Consider the following 19,323-nt stretch of genomic DNA (forward strand, 5'->3'; position numbering starts at 1 on the left):
GTGGTGCTAAGGCACGGAGTCTACTCCAGGTCTAGGTTCAGGGAAATCGCCATCCCTTTAGGCTTTCTAGTAGCAGAGTCCAAACTTCCTCAGCATCATGGGGAGCCCATTCTAATGGAGACAATGTCCTCAGTCCTTCTCCATGTTTCCAGAATATTGAGGGGCCACTCAAAGTAAAGGGGTAGTTGAGCCAGAGCTGCAGACAGTTGTCTCCATCCTGTATTTTCTTTTGGGATGGGTGATCGTGCACTCCACCCATCTCACCCAGGTGGTTATTTCTGACAGTATAAGATGGATTCTGCATGCCCAGAGCATAGGCTTATTATATGCCATGGAGTGGCCATAGTACAGTGTAGGTCCATCCCGGTCTGAGGCCACCTTATCGTGGTGGGATGGTTTACACTATTTGCAAATGGTAACAAAGAGCCTCATTATTTTTATGGAGTTTTTTTTTTTGCAGTTGGGGGCTGCTTTTAGTGATTTCCATAGCTGTATTGGGTCTGTCTGTATTGGGTCTGGCCATTGCTGTGAGATGTTGTATTTCTCTGTGTTTTTATGGGCCATGGTGATGGGGTGGACAGTGACAGGAAGCTAGGACACTGCTGGCCTTAGGGGAACCGCAGTGACCATGGTGGCTTTTACAACACCTAAACTTACTAGAATATATACAGTTTGCCCATGGGGTTCTAAGACACAGAGTCCACTCCGGGTCTAGGTTCAGAGAAATCACCATCCCTCTAGGCCTTCTAGTAGCGGAGTCCAAACTGCCTCAGCATCACAGGGGAGCCCATTCCTCCACAATGTTCTCCACCCATTTCCAGAACATTGAGGGGCCACTCAAAGTAAAGGGGCAGTCGAGCCAGAGCTGCAGACGGTTGTCTCCATCCGGTATTTTTACCTAAAACCAATACTATATTGTCTTTGTACTGAATACCACATTTATTTTTGACAATAGGTTAATAACATTGTTGAAACATGTAGCACCGAAACTTATCGAAATATATACAATTTGCCCATGGGGTGCTAAGGCACAGAGTGCCTTAAGGCCCTATTCCACTGAACTTTTTCGAACGATTATCGTTTATAAAATTGTCCAAACGACCGCTCGTTAACGATATTTGTTCTGTGGAATAGCTGTAAACGAGCGAACGACAACAGCTTAATCGTCGTTGAGTCGTTCACTATTTTTTTTCAACATGTCGAAAAAAATCGTTGGTCTTTCAACAATAATTCGCTAATCTTTTTGTTGAATAAAAAAATCTTTCAGTCGTTCTTGAAATGTCTACCTACATTTCCCCACGTTTTAGACGACCATGTAACGATCGCAAAAAAATCGTTACACTACAGATATCTTTCACGTTACCACACGTATTATGTGTTATCGTTCGCTTTAAAAAATTGTTAAGTGCTCGTTAACGAGCGGTCGTTGGAGCGAGTCTATGAACGATAATCGTTCCGTGAAATAGGGCTATTACCTGACCGCGCTCCCACTTGCTTCTCAGACTCCCGACTTCCTGACATTCCGCTCAGCCAATCAGTGTGCTGTCCCACTGCAATCACTGATTGACTGAGCGGGGTGTCAGGGAGCCGAAAGTTTGAGGAGCAAGCAGGAGCACGGCCAGGTAATGTATTAGCCGGGCAGCGGTGGGTTAAGTGGGAAATGACTTTACATACTTGCAGCAGAATGAAAAATATGCTGCAAGCCATAGAAAATGACAGGACACAGGATCGCAGCGGATTTGGCTGTGTAACTCACAGCGTGAAGCCCGCTGCAAATCCTGTATGTGTGAAACTGGCCTAAAATGGTTTTCGGGACAAAAAAAAAAAAAACAGATGAGCCATCCACAGGACGTATTCACACGTTCAATGAATATGGTTTGTGCGCAGAAGATGTACAATGTACCGGATTCACAAACCTCCCGGCATTATTTATCATGATGATGTCGGGAGTGCTGCAAGTGTTCCTGTGGTTAGTATTTAAAGGCACAGGCTTTCTTTCCCCATACTATTTGCATGATTGTTTTGCTCGGGGAAAAAAAAACACGCCACCATGTTCTGCATGTATAAAAAAACTCAAAGGGGTTATCCAGCGCTACAAAAACATGGCCACTTTTCCCCCTACTGTTGTCTCCAGGTCAGGTGTGGTTTGCAATTAAGCTCCATTTACTTCAATGGAACTAAGTTTCAAACCCCAGGCATCTTGAGGAAAGAGTGGTGCAAGAGTGGCCATGTTTTTGTAGCACTGAATAACCCACTAAAACACTAAAAGGAGACATAAATTAAGAGTCTGAACCCAGCCAATCACAGGCCGAAACGACAGGGGGTGTGACGTAGTAACGTAGTACTGGCACGTTTCCCTCAGTAGTCATGGTGTCCTCGCCGCCTGCCTTGCACGTTTCTGGACGTGTACGTCATTGCGTCACAAAGGGCTGTACCCGGCTTTGGCTACAGTCGCGGAGGCCAGGATGGCTGTGCGGTGCGTTCCTTGGCTGCTGCTGGTGAGCGGCATTGTAGCCGCTGTACTGAGCTCCGCCTCGGCGGACGGGAACGGTGTACCGAGCAAGAAGCTGAGGATGCAGTACACGGCGGGGCCGCTGCTCAAGTTTCAGATCTGGTAGGTGAACCGTGGCCGGTGTGGTGTGACGTGCTCTCGGGTCCGTGTCCACACAGTATAGAGTGTCCGCTGCACAGTGACCTTGTGACGGAGCGGAGGTCCCGGGCTGACCCCGGTGCCATGCTGAGTAATGGCTGCGCCCGGCAGGGGGAGGGGCCTCTCTTGTGTAACTGCTCAGTGTCTTCATGGTGACACAGGGGAAGTGCTGCCCTTTGTCCTGCAGCTCCCAGCGTGTGACTGATCCTACAAGATGGCTGCCCCCCAGCTGCAGGATCAGGGTGCTGGCAGCTTATATCACTGTGACACAAGGGGATGGCCCTGCAGGAGCCTGTGCTGGCAGCTTATATCACTGTGACAAAAGGGGATGGTCCTGCAGGAGCCTGTGCTGGCAGCTTATATCACTGTGACACAAGGGGATGGCCCTGCAGGAGCCTGTGCTGGCAGCTTATATCACTGTGACACAAGGGGATGGTGCTGTGGGAGCCTGTGCTGGCAGCTTATATCACTGTGACACAAGGGGCTGGCCCTGCAGGAGCCTGTGCTGGCAGCTTACATCACTGTGACACAAGGGGATGGTCCTGCAGGAGCCTGTGCTGGCAGCTTATATCGCTGTGACACAAGGGGATGGTCCTGCAGGAGCCTGTGCTGGCAGCTTCTATCAGTGTGACACAAGGGGATGGCCCTGCAGGAGCCTCTGCTGGCAGCTTATATCACTGTGACACAAGGGGATGGTCCTGCAGGAGCCTGTGCTGGCGGCTTATATCACTGTGACACAAGGGGATGGTCCTGCGGCTCCTCACACCCCTGCGTGGTGGTCCTGCGGCTCCTCACACCCCTGCGTGGTGGTCCTTCACCCTGTAATATGTGTAAGGGGGTGTCAGGCACATAGGGGTGGACATGTTTATGTTTGTCCTGCAGAGGGCGCTGCCCCCCTCCCCTCTGGGTCCCAGCTGATCACTGGATGAATGACACATCTCACAGATGTATTACTGGAGACAGCCCCCCAGCCTGTCCTCCTCCCCCAGCCCCTGTCATCCTCCTGGATGTATATGACAGCTTACAGGTTGGTAACTGATACCAGGGGCCGTTAGACCCTTATTCAGACCCTGTCATCCATCAGCTGTGTCTGCTTAGGCCATAAGGGCATGTTGATGTTCTCATGTTCAGTTTTTTTTAAGCAGTTTTTGAAGCCAAAACCTTGAATAGGTCATGGTATAGATCAATGAATGAAATGAATGGCACCTGCTGCCACACACCATAGTCTATGTTGGCAGTATGCTGTTTTACCCTAATGCCAGCAATATACCAGGGTGACCATATATCAGGGTGGGTGTGTGAGTATGTGTATATATATATATATATTATATATATATAATTAGTGATGAGCGAATACTGTTCGATTGAATAGATATTCGATCGAATAGTGAGATATTCGAATATTCGTACGAATATCCCGCGAATATTTGACAAATATTCGATAAGCATTCAAATCCCCCAGCTTCCGGTTACACCCTCCAAATGGTCAAATAGATGTTTTTCACGAATCGAATACTTGTTCCTATAGAATTTAATGGGATCGAATATTCGATCGAATATTCGCGGGATATTCGTACGAATATTGAATATTTGAATATCTCACTATTCGCTCATCATTAAAAAAAAAATAAAATAAAATATATATATATATATATATATATATATATATATATATATATATATATATATTATAGAATCATGGGTCTGAGATGCTGTGGCTTTTTAGAGGAAACACAGTTTAAAGTAACTGTACCACCAGGCCCAGACTGAAGCACTGGAGGCACTGGGAAGAAACTCCAGCCCCTCCATGACGTGACTCCATTAGATACAATGGAACCCTATCATAGACGGCGGGGTTTCCTCCCACTAAGGGTGGGTCGGCCCGCCTCCAGTGCTTCAGCCTGGGCCTGGTGGTACAGTAACTTTAAAGGGGTTATCCAGCGCTACAAAAACATGGCCCCTTTCCCTCTCTCTTGTCTCCACATTGGGTGGGGTTTCAAACTCAGTTCCATTAAAGTAAATAGAGCTTAATTGCAAACTACACCTGAACTGGAGACGAGAGGGGGAGAAGTAGCCATGTTTTTGTAGTGCTGGATAACCCCTTTGAGGTGCACAAACTGATTAGAAATAATTTGCCCACATTTGACAAGACCAATAGGCTGTGGACCCTGTTATCTGTAATATGTACTTGGGGCCTTCCTGGAATCACTTCTAGCAGAAATCAGAGGGCAAATTTCCTGAGGAACCAGTTTTTGTTGGTGTTTGCTTTAGGGATGATCTGCTAAAATATCTAGATGCTGAAAGTAAAATAAGCAGACATTTAATCTTACATGTAATAACCGGCCTCCTTGTGGCTGTGTATAGACATCCAAGCAGAAAGCTGGGTTTTTTTGGTAATGTCTTGGTCATGTAGTATATTTTTAGCTGTGTAGTAGCTAATGGCGAAACATTGTAAATATCTTGGGAGGGAAAAGTGTGTGATACCACTACTGTGCGTGAATGCATGTGTACGAGTAGGGTCCCAAGGTGTGGATAGTGCATGCCACATGCTGCAGCAAGTAAACACTGAAGCACAATTTAGCAGCCATTGACAGGATTTTGCTTGCATGCTCTGTCCGTGGCATGGTGGGACCCCTACACTATGGCCCTTTTCACACATCGGTATTACACTGTTCTCCTGTCTATTTGCGGGGCTGAAATTACAGACAGGATGAGTGATGTGTGATTAGGGCCTAATATGTCAGGTGGCAGTAAGTAGCACTTTATGTTAAAATGATCAGGATTATGGAAGACAATCATTACATATGTGACTGAGGTGTTCATGTATGTACACCACACAAGTAAGCAAACCTTTTCTCTCTGCAGTATCTCCTGAGGTTACCGGCGGGTGTTTGAAGAGTACATGCGGGTTATTAGCCAGCGGTACCCAGACATCCGCATAGAAGGGGAGAATTACCTGCCCCACCCCTTTTATAGGTAAGGACTAAATCCCATTGTTTTTATTTCTTTTTTCGACGCAGAATCTATTGAAATACGTGGAGTGTATTTTATTTCCATAAATGACTTTTTTGTGTGACCAGAATCTGCTCAGATTTTTTCTGCTAAATGTGAACAGGGTTATAGGGGTATTCTCATGTGCTGAACTTTCAGTTCCCTTCTCACGTCTTGTTTGGCAGGGGGAGCAAGGATGGGACCCACGGTGCTCAGCTGAACCAAAGCTTACTTTTGCTGTCTCTATCACCTAATAAAAGTATAATATTAAAATAAAGAATACTTCTTTAATTAAAAATAAAACACATTCATTTTGGCTGCGTAATGTTTGTGGATTTCATGAGCATTGGAATCAGGTGTAGAATCCATGCCTAAATAAGTTATAAAAGGTCTTATTGGCCTTTATTTTATAGCCGATCCTCTGTATAAGTGATCAGTATCAGATCTGTAGGCGTCTGGCACCTGCAATCTGTGCGTGTCACAGCCTCCTCGGTGTCTGATGCTGCAATCCCCATACTTGTCCCATCCAGATAAACAGAGCAGTGTTGCAGGATGAGCAGCTCTGTCTGCAGCTTTTCTTGACCTGCTTTGGATCTGTACTGACCACAGTTCAGCTGTTTTATGTGTGCCGCTGGTGTCACAGGAAATGGTATTTGCACTGTGTGTTAACATAAATATTTTATGTGTCTGCCCAAAAGTAATGTGTATATATTTATTTCCTCCTCTTTTAGACACATCGCATCGTTCCTGTCAGTCTTCAAGTTAGTATTAATAGGCTTAATAATTGTCGGAAAGGATCCCTTTGCGTTTTTTGGCATGCAAGCACCGGGTCTTTGGCAGTGGGGACAAGAAAACAAGGTTTGTGACCACCTACCATTGCCGATTAGCTATGTATGGATAGTGACATCTATATAATATGGGTAGGCATGTGACTGTTACCTGTATGCTTCACATACCCAGGACTGTAGTTACATTTCTCCAGGTTACTATGTACACATTCACATTGTTACATGTTACACAATATCTTTTATTGCCGGCAGTTTCATCATCTTGTTCTGTGCATCCAAGAAACAAGTGTCTGCTTTGAGACCAAACACTGCACACTAAGAGCCGGAGAGTGAGACCTGTAGGCACTCGATACAAGTTCATTGTAGTTGTAAACGCTTAGTAAGATGGGATTATATCATTCCCTATGCAGGGTGCCAGAACTGTGCATAATTTGTGGGAGTTTGCACAATAATGTTAGAGCATAAACCCCCTATGCCCCCCACATTTATTTTTAAACAAATAGAGTAAAACCTGCCAAAGCTGTGGCCACAATACCACATTGCAGTCACAGCATGTGGCCGTACCCACACCCCCATGTACCAATGGCCTCTCAGTGCTCCTATGATTGGCAACATTGTGTGGGTATTGGTGAATGCACTGGGGCTTGGTATTGTTTTCATGTGGTGACTGCAGTGTTCAAACATGGCCTATATAAATTCTGACTTTCTTCATTCAGACAATAATATTCAAAGTAAGGATAATATGGAAGTGTTTTCTGGAAGGTTGTAGAGGTAAATGCTTACTGATCTTCTGACAAGTATTAAGATTTCCCCCGCTTGCTATTTCTTGCTAGGTCTATGCCTGTATGATGGTTTTCTTCCTGAGCAACATGATTGAGAACCAGTGTATGTCCACCGGAGCCTTTGAGATCACTTTGAATGGTAAATGCTGTTATACTTTGCTCAGAGTCCTGTGGCTTATAAACAGTTTGCATGTAGTGCATTTCCATATTGCTTTAACTGTGTACGTTGTATAGCCCTTGATGGATGTCACCTTCCCTTTGCATTTCTTTTTTAGTTTTAGCTGAGCTGAAACATACGCGTCAGTAGTTTTGGCTTTGCTTCTCGAGGCATGATGGGAATTGTAGTTTTCTACAGAGAAATGATCGCAGAGCCCCGATGGTAGCCAAGGAAACCGGAAGCCTCCTATCTACGGGGGAGGGAAGGCGGGACGCGCGCCCGTGGGCTCTGCCCCCACCTCTCTCCCCCCTGTGGCTGTCACAAGATTGTAACAGCGGCAGGGGACAGAGGAGAGGGGGCAGACATAGAGGACATCAGCTTATGGGATCATTATGATCCCATAAGCTGATGTCCTAAAACGACTTGGGCATTGATGCATCAATGACCCATGGTCGTGAAAGGGTTAAGATGTTGTGCAACAGCTCTGGACTGGGAACAGGCAGGAGTGCTCAAGGAGGTGGGCCACGGAGTATCAAATGTGGGGTTCCCTGAAGTCACGTTACATGCACACATGTATTGGCCTATAGAATAGAATTGGTTCTATGTTATCTGCTAATGTGCATTACAGTGTGTAAGGGGCCTAATTATGTCTTGTATTTTTTTTCCCCAGATGTACCTGTGTGGTCAAAGCTAGAATCTGGTCATCTCCCATCAATGCAGCAACTTGTCCAAATTATTGATAATGAAATGAAGCTAAATGTTCACATGGATGCGATTCCCAACCACCACCGTTCATAGCCACATCTTCCAGCACCAGATTAATCTTGTAAGTCTGACGGTGGTTCTAAAGCTGGAATAATATACCTCTTGGTAGAGGATGCCCGTGTGCCTTGCTTCTAAAATCTACACTAGTGCAGAGCTAGCCTTGATTTTCGCTACAATTTCCCTTTGTAGGAGGCTATGCTCCCACTTTACACTAAGCCCCACCCACTCGATCAGTGCAGCGTACAGTGTTACTACATGTGGGCAAAAATATCCCCACATGCAATGTCCAGTAGGTGTACAATGTTACCACAGCATTATGTGTACATGCTCCACATGCAATCGTAATTTTTTGTTTGGGATTATCGTGATTTGGTACCTACCCCTTTTGTCTCAGAAGTATATCTTCCGGTATGACAAGGTGCTGGAGGTGAATAGCTGAAGAGGAAGTACATATATCTTTTCTGCTCCCTGGACTAGCCATTTTTAGGCTGGGTTCACACTACGTATATTTCAGTCAGTATTGTGGTCCTCATATTGAAACCAAAACCAGGAGTGGATTAAAAACACAGAAAGGCTCTGTTCACACAATGGTGAAATTGAGTGGATGGCCGCCATATAACAGTAAATAACGGCCATTATTTCAATACAACAACCGTTGATTTAAAATAACAGCAAATATTTGCCATTAAATGGCGGCCATCCACTCAATTTCACCATTGTGTGAACAGAGCCTTTCTGTGTTTTTAATCCACTCCTGGTTTTGGTTTCAATATGAGAACCACAATACTGACTGAAATATACGTAGTGTGAACCCAGCCTAAATCTGCAGATGCTTTATATTAAATATAGACTTAAATTGGGCAGTACATTTTAAAAATCAGTTGTAGGGAAGTTACAGGTTGTAAAGATAATAGAATCAGTAGAGGTGACCGGTTGTAGTTTAGGAGCCTCAGTTAAGATACAGCCATGATAAAATTTCAAATGTATATTTCCTACCCACTTAGTAGAGTCACCTCATGTGTTGGTGCCAGCTTGCAGGTTTCTCCCCATGCATGCACATGCTGAAATGCCGGTTCTGTAACCCTTTACAATTGTCCAGTTATGCAGATTCTGGTAAAATAATGTTGGCCATTTGGTTCCATTCATAAAGCAGTACGTGAGGCCTTTTAACTAGTGTTTAATTTTATTGCAGTGTGTATGTACACCACTCTCTGGCACACCCAAGTCTCCATGCTACACCCACCCGTATTAGTAGTCATTTACGTATAGTAATCTATTCCTGCATCCTTCTATGAAATGGGAAATAGCTGGCTATTGGTAATTGCTGAGACCAGGCATAGATATCTAGAATTCTAGATTGGTGAGACCATACAGCGGCACGAGGGGGAGGGGGGGGTTAAAGGATATGTGTGTAAAGTGGTACAAAATAAATGAATGTAGAGATTTAGTGAATATGATGTATTTGTGGTCTGTTCTAGTTAATCTCTCTCTTTCCAGACATGATGTGAGCTTCTATGATGGTATCAGCGGGACTGGTGTTTATGAAGGCCTGCTCTGAAGACAGATCCTGTTAGTGCAAGCTGGATGTCTCTGCCATCTCGTTGTACCTTTTAAAGTTCTGCTTGCAAGACTTTTCCGAGTGCTGCCATTTTGTGGAGTTTTACAGACACCGTGCAATGAAATTCTGTGTAGATTCAAGCCTGTTTTATTTTAAAGCCATTTTTTTTTCATTGTTCCATACGTCACATAATGCTGGCATTAAACCTTGTTTTATATTCATCATTTACAGTTTTGGAATAGGTTATCTAATTTTCTTTCCTCCTGAGATTTTTTGTCTTTGATACCTAATTTTTATAAGAATCTGTTCTTTTTATAGGTTAAAGTGATGCTCTAACAAAAAAGGACTCCAACAATCCACAGATGTTAGCATTGTTTAGTTCTATTGATGTTCTGTATAATAAGATTATATTGCAGATCGCTAAGTTATTCTAAATTATAAACAAATTTATTGGCTTTGAAGATATATCAGTGACTGTTTAAGGAAGATCAAGCTATTCTGTTGTATTTGAGTTAATGTAGAGTTTTTAAACTGAGCCTTTCTACTAGTTCTCTTTACAGAAGATGCAAATTAAGTTAAATAAATCTACCATTACAGTAAAACATTACAACCTGTGTGGACTGCATTTGTTCTATAACCATACATCAGCAGCACTAAATCTCTATGGCTATGTTCACATGTCCGGGATTCGCTATAGACACAATGAATGTGAAGGAAAGTGATTTTCTCACCAAGTAGCCGCAATCTTCGGGTAATGAAACCCACTTGGCTCCAACACTACGGAGCAATATACTCACAGAGTCGACTTGACTTCAGAATTCTTTATTTTCTTGTTTAGATAGATGCAGCATACAAAACGTAACATGCTCACAGCTGATGTGACTCTCACATCCGGACGCCCAAGTACGTCGTCCTCGCGGATGTTTCAGAGGATCAGACTCCTCCTTCCTCATGCGCAAGGACGTAAGGGACAGGGCGGGATTATAAAGAATCAGCATTTAACCCTCTAAGTAGGGCTGGGCGGTATACCGCAAAAATACCGATACCGTCACTGGCGTCGGTTAACCGACCTAAACGTTGCCAGGACGGTATTTGCGGTATTTTTCCTCCCCTCACCCAGCGGCTGCTTGCTCTGCTCCCCTCAGTTAGGCTTCCTCGAGTCCCTCTTCCTCCGCTGCCTTGCCTGGGTAAAACTATTCTGCTGTCTGGGGGGGGCGTGTGCCATGTGTGACGCTCGGCTCAGGACGCTGTTAACAGTGCTGCTGGGGGTAAGGAAGAAGGCTGGAGATGTGGCAGGCTGTTTCCAGGTAGCAGCTCCCCCTCCAGTGTGTGCTCATAGCTGCTGCTGCTGCCGGACGGCTCTGGAAGCTGCACTCACAGCGAGCCGTACCCCCCCCCTCTCCCTCACATACAGTGGCTGCAGGGGGTCAGATAGGTCAGCACATCCTCCCTCCACCGGGCACCGCACTCTGTCCCGCGCAGGAATCCTCGGCGCCCGTTATCATTTGTCAGTGTTGGAAGCAGCCATGTGTGACGCTCTGCCAGCTGACAGCAGATATATGTGACAGGGAGAATTCCTGTGTGGGAGAGAGCGGTGCCCGGTGGAGCAAGAAGGTGCTGACCCCAACTGTATGTGGGGGGGGGGGGGGTCAGGGCAAAACAGCAGGTAAAATAGATAGATATATTGATATGAGAGAAATGAGAGTTTATAGATAGATGATAGATAGAAAGAAAGATAGATAGGAGGTAGGAAGATAGATAGATGAGACATATCTTTCTATATCTATCTCCTATCTATCTATTTCCTATCTATCTATCTAGTATCTGTATATAAAATCTATCTACCTTAGATCGATAGATTATATATAGATAGGAGATAGATGATATATAGATAGATATGAGAGAGGAGATATATCTGTCTATTTATCTTAGATATAGGTTGATCGATAGATAGCTATAGCAAACAATATAGGCAGCACTGTGGGTGCCAGCAGACGAATCCCAGACCTTGGATCAAATCAGCTAGTAAAAAATACTCCGCAGCACTCCGATGATAATACAAATGTGAAAATGTGGATTTATTCCATATAATGATGTGCAGCAAACTTCATAAGTAAACCACAGAGTTTTGGCGTCTCCTATGTCTCCTAAGTGCCACTTAAAAATGGCATAGGAGACGCTGAAACGCTGTGTTTCAAATGGGTGTGGTTTTTAAAAGGGGGTGTGTCATAGTTATTGGTCAATTTATCGTTACCGCAGTAATATGCACGATAAACCACAATATTAATTTAGGCCATTATCGCCCAGCCCTACCTCTAAGTGCAACTCATCAGCAGTATACATATAAATTGATAAATTTACATAATGCTACAAATTCATTATAATACGCATGATAATTGGGTGAGATAGAAGGTAAAGACATCACGTGCTTAATAATCACAAAAATGCACTAAAACTGCACACTTTATTGAGTCCATTAGGACTCAATGTTTCTAATTTGGAAATCCAATACGTCTCACTATGGAGTAACCTTTTGCGGTTCTCCTCTGTCTGCACACAACTCAACCTGCTCCACTATCTGCCATCTTAGATCAGCAGCCCACCCGGGCGGCCCATTGTTTCGGGCTCCGGGTCGCTGCTGCAGTCCTTGTCTGTATATGTAGATTCTTTCTTGCATGAAATTGTGAAGAAATTAGACAGGTGCCTTCTGGATACATGCCATTTCCTTAATGAGATTGAACAAATAAATAGCAAAGATGTCACCTATCGTATATATATATTCAAGTAAGAATCTACATATACAGACAAGGACTGCAGCAGCGACCCGGAGCCCGAAACAATGGGCCGCCCGGGTGGGCTGCTGATCTAAGATGGCAGATAGTGGAGCAGGTTGAGTTGTGTGCAGACAGAGAGGAGAACCGCAAAAGGTTACTCCATATACGAACGTTCTGCAAGATGAACGTATGGCATATATCAGGGAACAACTGAATAAGAATAGCAAATTAAGTAATAACATGATTAATTTCCTTATGGGATTGCTTGAACATGTCCTAAGTATAAATTATTTCAGATTTGATGAGGATTTTTTTTCTGCAGACCCATGGTGTTTCCATGGGGTCGTCAGTAGCCCCAAGTTTGGCTAATATTTTTATGCATGCCTTTGAGGAAAAATTTGTTGTCCCGAGCATCCCCACATCGTCCACATGGCTGAGGTACGTGGATGATGTGTGCCTGCTCTGGACGTCAGATGAAAAATCTTTGTTGGCGTTCGTTGAGACTCTGAACAATTGTCATGACTCTATAAAATTTATAAGAGAAACAGATCGCTGATCTCAGGGAGACCAGCCAAACAACAACACTGCCGGCTGCTAGTGAAAGCACTCAATGCAGTGAAGTCCTAGGAACATTGCTCCCTGGGAAACATGAAAATGCAAAAGAATAGTCTGTGGAGCCTCATTAAAGAGTCTCAAAACACAGTACTAACCAGATATCCCTCCGAGAAGGACCCAGCCAAGGGGCAGCTCCAGTTAGGAAACCACCAAATCCACCATATTAGGTGGCCCTATAAGTCAATGTAATGACTAGGGATAAACCAAGGCTAAGTAACCATCCACATACAGCTGTTTCGGGGTGTTGCCCCTCATCAGTGTGGAGCAGGATTCTGGCTAGGTGGGAGCAATGCCTAGTAGAGCCATAAGAGAAACAGTTTGCTGAACTCAGGACTAGCCAGATATCCCTCCGGGAAGGACCCAGCCAAGGAGGGATATCTGGCTAGTCCTGTGTTTTGAGACTCTTCAATGAGGCTCCACAGACTCCTCTTTTGCATTTTCATGTTTCCCAGGGAGCAATGCACCTAGGACTTCACTGCATTGAGCGCTTTCACTAGCAGCCGGCAGTGTTGTTGTTTGGCTGGTCTCTCTGAGTTCAGCAATCTGTTTCTCTTATGGCTCTACTAGGCATTGCTCCCACCTAGCCAGAATCCTGCTCCACACTGATGAGGGGCAACTCCCCTGAAACAGCTGTATGTGGATGGTTACCTGGCCTTGGTTTATCCCTTGTCATTACATTGACTTATAGGGCCACTTAATATGGTGGATTTGGTGGTTTCCTAACTGGAGCTGCCCCTTGGCTGGGTCCTTCCCGGAGGGATATCTGGCTAGTCCTGTGTTTTGAGACTCTTCAATGAGGCTCCACGGGCTCCTCTTTTGCATATTCATGTTTCCCAGGGGGCAATGCACCTAGGACTTCACTGCATTGAGCGCTTTCACTAGCAGCCGGCAGTGTTGTTGTTTGGCTGGTCTCTCTGAGTTCAGCAATCTGTTTCTCTTATGGCTCTACTAGGCATTGCTCCCACCTAGCCAGAATCCTGCTCCACACTGATGAGGGGCAACTCCCCTGAAACAGCTGTATGTGGATGGTTACCTGGCCTTGGTTTATCCCTTGTCATTACATTGACTTATAGGGCCACTTAATATGGTGGATTTGGTGGGATCCTAACTGGAGCTGCCCCTTGGCTGGGTCCTTCCCGGAGGGATATCTGGCTAGTCCTGTGTTTTGAGACTCTTCAATGAGGCTCCACAGACTCCTCTTTTGCACTCTATAAAATTTACATTGGAATATAACAGAAAGAATATTCATTTCTTGGATGTGGAAATTATAAAACATAAGACAGGGTTTGAGACAACAATGTTTTGTAAACCCACAGACCAGAATAATTTGTTGCATCGGGAGAGTCAGCATGCCCCCCATGTCTTTAAAAGCTTACCGAAATCACAGTTTATAAGAGCTAGACGAATAGCTAGTACTGAAAATGAGTATAGAAAAAATACAGATAAAATTAAGGTTAAGTTTGAAGAGAGGGGCTATAATAAAAGAAAGGTAGAAAGAACAGAAAAAGAGGTTCCCTTACGTCCCATTGGCATCACAACATATGGGGTAAATTCGCCCCTGCGAGCCCCTGGGACGAAGGAATATTTAATGAAAAAATAACAATTAAATTTTAATCCCCTCCTCCATGAGGTATAAATAGGCTCCACCTCCCCCTAGACCTCAGTCTTTTTTTACTTCGTTGCTGTTAGCCCTAGCGGACTTTGTCCCTCCTCCGTTTTTATGCTTTGTTAACCTGTTGCATTCAGGTTTTCTCTCCAGGTAATGATTGCTGGGATGCCGCTGGAGCCGGTGTCCAGGTAGTATCCTGATATTTGCTTCTGCAGGTCTTAGCTTTTAAGTTTTTCTTACCTAGTGCGTCTTGGAACGCACTCTGCGTGTCACCGGAGCCGCTGGCTTTTCTTCCAGTCGCGTTCGACTGTGGAACGCATCAGCGCTGCGTGCGTCTCAGCACTGCGGCGTCGGCGTCATGTCACTTTCGGGGGCCGGCAGCGGCGAGCGCTCTCTGCATGCTGGATTAGCTGTGTGTTCAAGGCATCAGGTAAGCTGTTGCTACCTCTAGGTCTGGCTGTCTTCCTCTGGAAGGATTTTCTGAGGCTCATTTGGATCTAATAGAAAACATCTGAGTGCAAAGTGCTGTGATCTCTCTTCTATATACTTAAAAGTAAGTGTTGCTGCCACCTAGTGTCTCTTTCCGATATCACTCTAGCCAGGCTAGTGGTTTATATGTATTGTAATACATTGATTATTTGCAGATGTCTGAAATGGAGACCAGTCCTGCTGCTGGCAAAAGACCTTTTAACCTCTTAAGGACCCATGACGTACCGGCACGTCATGGATCACTGTCACTTAAGGACCCATGACGTGCCGGTACGTCATCCCTTTAAACGGGCGCCGCGGCCGGCCGGGTCCCGATCGGGGGAGATAGCCTGCTATAATACATAGCAGGCCATCTCTCCCTGTCGGCATGGAGGGTTGTTAACCCCCCCCATGCCGACGATCGCCGCTATTGGCTGATAAGCCCATAGCGGCGATCGGAACCTTTCCGGGCCATCGGTGGCCCGATGACCCGGAAAAAAATGGCGGTCGGTGCTGTCCGAGGACGGCACCGACCGCCATTACTGTAAAAAGTAATGGTGGTCACGGTACCACCGTCCCGATCGCCGTGAACGGCCGGCTAGCCGGCCGGCCGTTCACGGCGATCAAAGTCCCCACAAGTAATAAATACCTGCTCCGGACCCCTCAGCTAGGTAGCTGAGGGGTCCGGAGCAGGTATTTGTACATTACTCACCTGTCCCGGGGTCCTGATCGGCGTCTTCCGGGTTCCCGGCGTCCTCTTCATCTTGTCGGGACTTCGGCTTCTTCCGTGAGTCCCGATCGTCTGTTTCCGGCTCCAGCGTCGTCTTTTTTCGTATTTTTCCGGCTCCAGCGTCGTCTATTTTCGGATCTTGCTCTCTGCTGCCCCCTAGCGGCTGATAAGTGTAATACACGTATCAGCCACTACAGGGATGTTCAGAATGTAGTAAAAAAAAATTTTTTTTTCCCAATTTTTTTTTTTTCTATTTTCCGCACCCTATCGCCGCTGAGTGTTGATCAGCATCGCACGAAAGTGCGCTGCTAATCAGCAACTCCTCCTTTTTGGCGTAGGGTGTTTTTTTTTATATCCTACTGCCACGGTCTGCTGATAAGTGCCGAACATAAGTGCGGCATTCATCAGCAACACCATTTTTGGCGTAGGTTTTTTTTGTATACTTACTGTAAAAAACACGTAAAAAAACACTACATTACACCACACTACATTGAATAAAGTTTTACACTACACCACTACATACCCCATATACCAATCCCCATATAAAGATGGCCCCCAGGGTGTTTTCGGCGTCAGAGGGATACGTTATTGCCTCCGACACCGAAACAGCCAGTGAGGATGAATGGGGGGTCCTTTGTTCCTCCATTCATCCTCATCCTCCTCATCATCCAGTGACGTGTCTGGGGGTAGCGTAGCGTACACTGCCTCCCAGACACGTCTTTTCCACCAGTACCGTCCCAATAAGAGATGACGGTATGGCGTGAAATTCTACAAACTCTGTGAGAGTACCTCAGGGTACACTTACAGATTTAGGGTACGTGCACACTGCGGAATGGCGAAGGATAACCCTTCGTGCATTCCGCAGCTGGCACCCGCCGGCGGACTGATGCAGGGGCGCGTCTCCGCCCGTGTCATAGACTCTATCCTATGCACGGGCGGAATCCATCATCCGTCATTCCATCAACACGTTGGACGCAGAGCGGAATCCGCCCGTGCATAGAATGGAGTCTACGACACGGACGGAGACGTGCGCTTGCATCAGTCCGCCGGCGGGTGCCAACTGCGGAATGCACAAAGGGTTATCCTTCGCGATTCCGCAGTGTGCACGTACCCTTAGAGTGTATGAAGGAAGGGACACTCGAATCCAGCCCCCAGATGCCCCCTCCCCCCCCCATCCTCGGAGTTAGTGGGGACATCGTCCGGGAACTGATCTTCCCACTGCTGGATAAAGGTCACCACCACCTGTACGGGGATAACTTTTATACCAGCACCCCCCTCTTCCGGTCTCTTGCTGCCCTGTAGCTTGCGGCACGATCCGAACATATCAGAAGTAGTAATAGCGCCCTAATATTTAGCAGCCATGGAGCGGACCCAGCGCTTCTGGATATGAAGGACCCCCTATCGCACCAGGGCAACATTCTCCAGGTGACGTCCCCCACACTGGAGAACGGGAGACCCCAGAAGAAGTGCAGAGTGTGGGGTAACAGGGGGATCAGGAAGGACACCATTTTCCCGTGTGACACCTGTCCTGATCACCCCGGCCTTAGCATACTGGATCGCTCCAAGGCGTACCACACGTCATCGGAGTTCTACATTATCTAAATTCCGTCCCTTATTCCTATTTCAGGGGTCACGTTGATCCAGGGATTATTCTGATCGCCATTATGGAGTCGGGAAGGAATTTTTCCCCTGTGATGAGGCGACTGTCGTCTGCCTCACGAGGGTTTTTTGCCTTCCTCTGGATCAACACAGGTTGAATTTGATGGACACCTGTCATTTCCAACCTTATAAACTAATAATTGGCCTAATACCCCCAAATAAATTAGAATTGTCCCTTTTCCCCAGCTAAATAGGTATGGCCGCCATTCCCATTAGAGGATGCCATGATGCAATTACAAAGCCTCTGTGCGGCCAGGACAGTAGAAACCCCCCACAAGTGACCCCATTCTGGAAACTACACCCCATAAGGAATCTAACAAGGGGGGCAGCGGGGATATGGCCCCCTGGTGACGGCCACATTTGGGACGTGAAAATGAAAAAAATTGTATTTTTTATTTTCACGGCACATGTTCTACACATGTGCCCATCACTAGTGGGGTCCATATGCTCACTGCACCCCTTGTTAGATTCCTTATGGGGTGTAGTTTCCAGAATTGGGTCACTTGTCGGGGGTTTCTACTGTTCTGGCAGCACAGGAGCTTTGTAATTGCGACATGGCCTCCATCCCCCATTCCAGCCTCTAAATGGCGCTCTGTCCTTTTGGTGACTTGCCCTGTGCCCATATGGCAAATTATGTCCACATGTGGGGTATTTTCGTACTCAGGGGAAACTACCCTACACGTTTTGTGTTCATTTTCTTTTTTAACCCCTTGTGAAAATGGAAAAAAATCAAGGCTAGACCAACATTTAGTGTAATTTTTTTTTAATTTTTACTCTAAATCATTGATCTTGTCTTGATTTTTTCATTTTCACAAGGGGTTAAAAGATAAAAAAAAACACAATGTGTAGAGCAATTTCCCCTGAGTACGGAAATACCCCACATGTGGACATAAAGCACCATGCGGGTGCAGGGTAAACCTCCAAAGGGAAGGTGCGCCATTTGAAGGCTGGATTTGGATGGAATGGATTTCGAGGGGCCATGTTGCATTCAAAAGGCCCCTGTGTTGCCAAGACAGTTAAACCCCCCACAAGTGACCCTATTATGGAAACTACACCCCTCAAGGAATGTAACAAGGGGTGTAGTGAGCATATGGACCCCACTGGTGACGGGCACAAATGTGGAACAATGTGGCGTGAAAATGAAATATTAAATTTTTTACACTATAATGTTGGTCTAGCCTTGAATTTATCATTTTCACAAGGGGTTAAAAGAGAAAAAAAAACACAAAATGTGTAGAGCAATTTCCCCCGAGTCCGTAAATACCCCACATGTGGACATAAAGCGCCATGTGGGCGCAGGGCAAGCCTCCGAAGGGAAGGAGAGCCATTTGGATTTTAGAGGTTGGATTTGGCTAGAATGGATGATGAACGCCATGTCGCATTTACAGAGCCCTCGTGCTGCCAAAACACTGGAAACCCCCCACAAGTGACCCCATTCTGGAAACTACACCCCTCAAGGAATCTAACAAGGGGTGCAATGAGGATATGGACCCCTGGATGACGGGCACATTTGTGCCATGAAAGTGAAAAAATGAAAATTTTCACTTTCACGTCACATTTTTCCACATTTGTGCCCGTCACCAGTGGGGTCCATATGCTCACTGCACCCCTTGTTAGATTCCTTGAGGGGTGTAGTTTCCAGAATGGGGTCACTTGTGGGGGGTTTCCAGTGTCTTGGCAGCACGAGGGCTCTGTAAATGCGACATGGCCCTTGAAATCCATTCCAGTGAAATCCAGCTTCCAAAAGCCAATTGGCGCTCCTTCCCTTTGGAGGCTC

The 19,323-nt window shown here is 45.8% G+C and overlaps 1 protein-coding gene across 1 annotated transcript; it reads left to right on the plus strand.

The window, feature by feature from the left end:
- The first annotated feature begins 2,415 nt into the window (after nucleotides 1–2,415).
- SELENOT (selenoprotein T) lies at nucleotides 2,416–10,301 on the plus strand. Its single transcript, XM_069973889.1, has 6 exons — nucleotides 2,416–2,614; nucleotides 5,516–5,626; nucleotides 6,373–6,499; nucleotides 7,263–7,350; nucleotides 8,039–8,194; nucleotides 9,631–10,301. The coding sequence occupies exons 1-5, from the start codon at nucleotides 2,466–2,468 to the stop codon at nucleotides 8,164–8,166; spliced, it is 603 nt and encodes a 200-aa protein (XP_069829990.1). The 5' UTR covers nucleotides 2,416–2,465; the 3' UTR covers nucleotides 8,167–8,194; nucleotides 9,631–10,301.
- Nucleotides 10,302–19,323: the final 9,022 nt, after the last annotated feature.

The sequence above is a fragment of the Dendropsophus ebraccatus genome, chromosome 6, assembly GCF_027789765.1.
Source record: "Dendropsophus ebraccatus isolate aDenEbr1 chromosome 6, aDenEbr1.pat, whole genome shotgun sequence".
Taxonomy (NCBI): domain Eukaryota; kingdom Metazoa; phylum Chordata; class Amphibia; order Anura; family Hylidae; genus Dendropsophus; species Dendropsophus ebraccatus.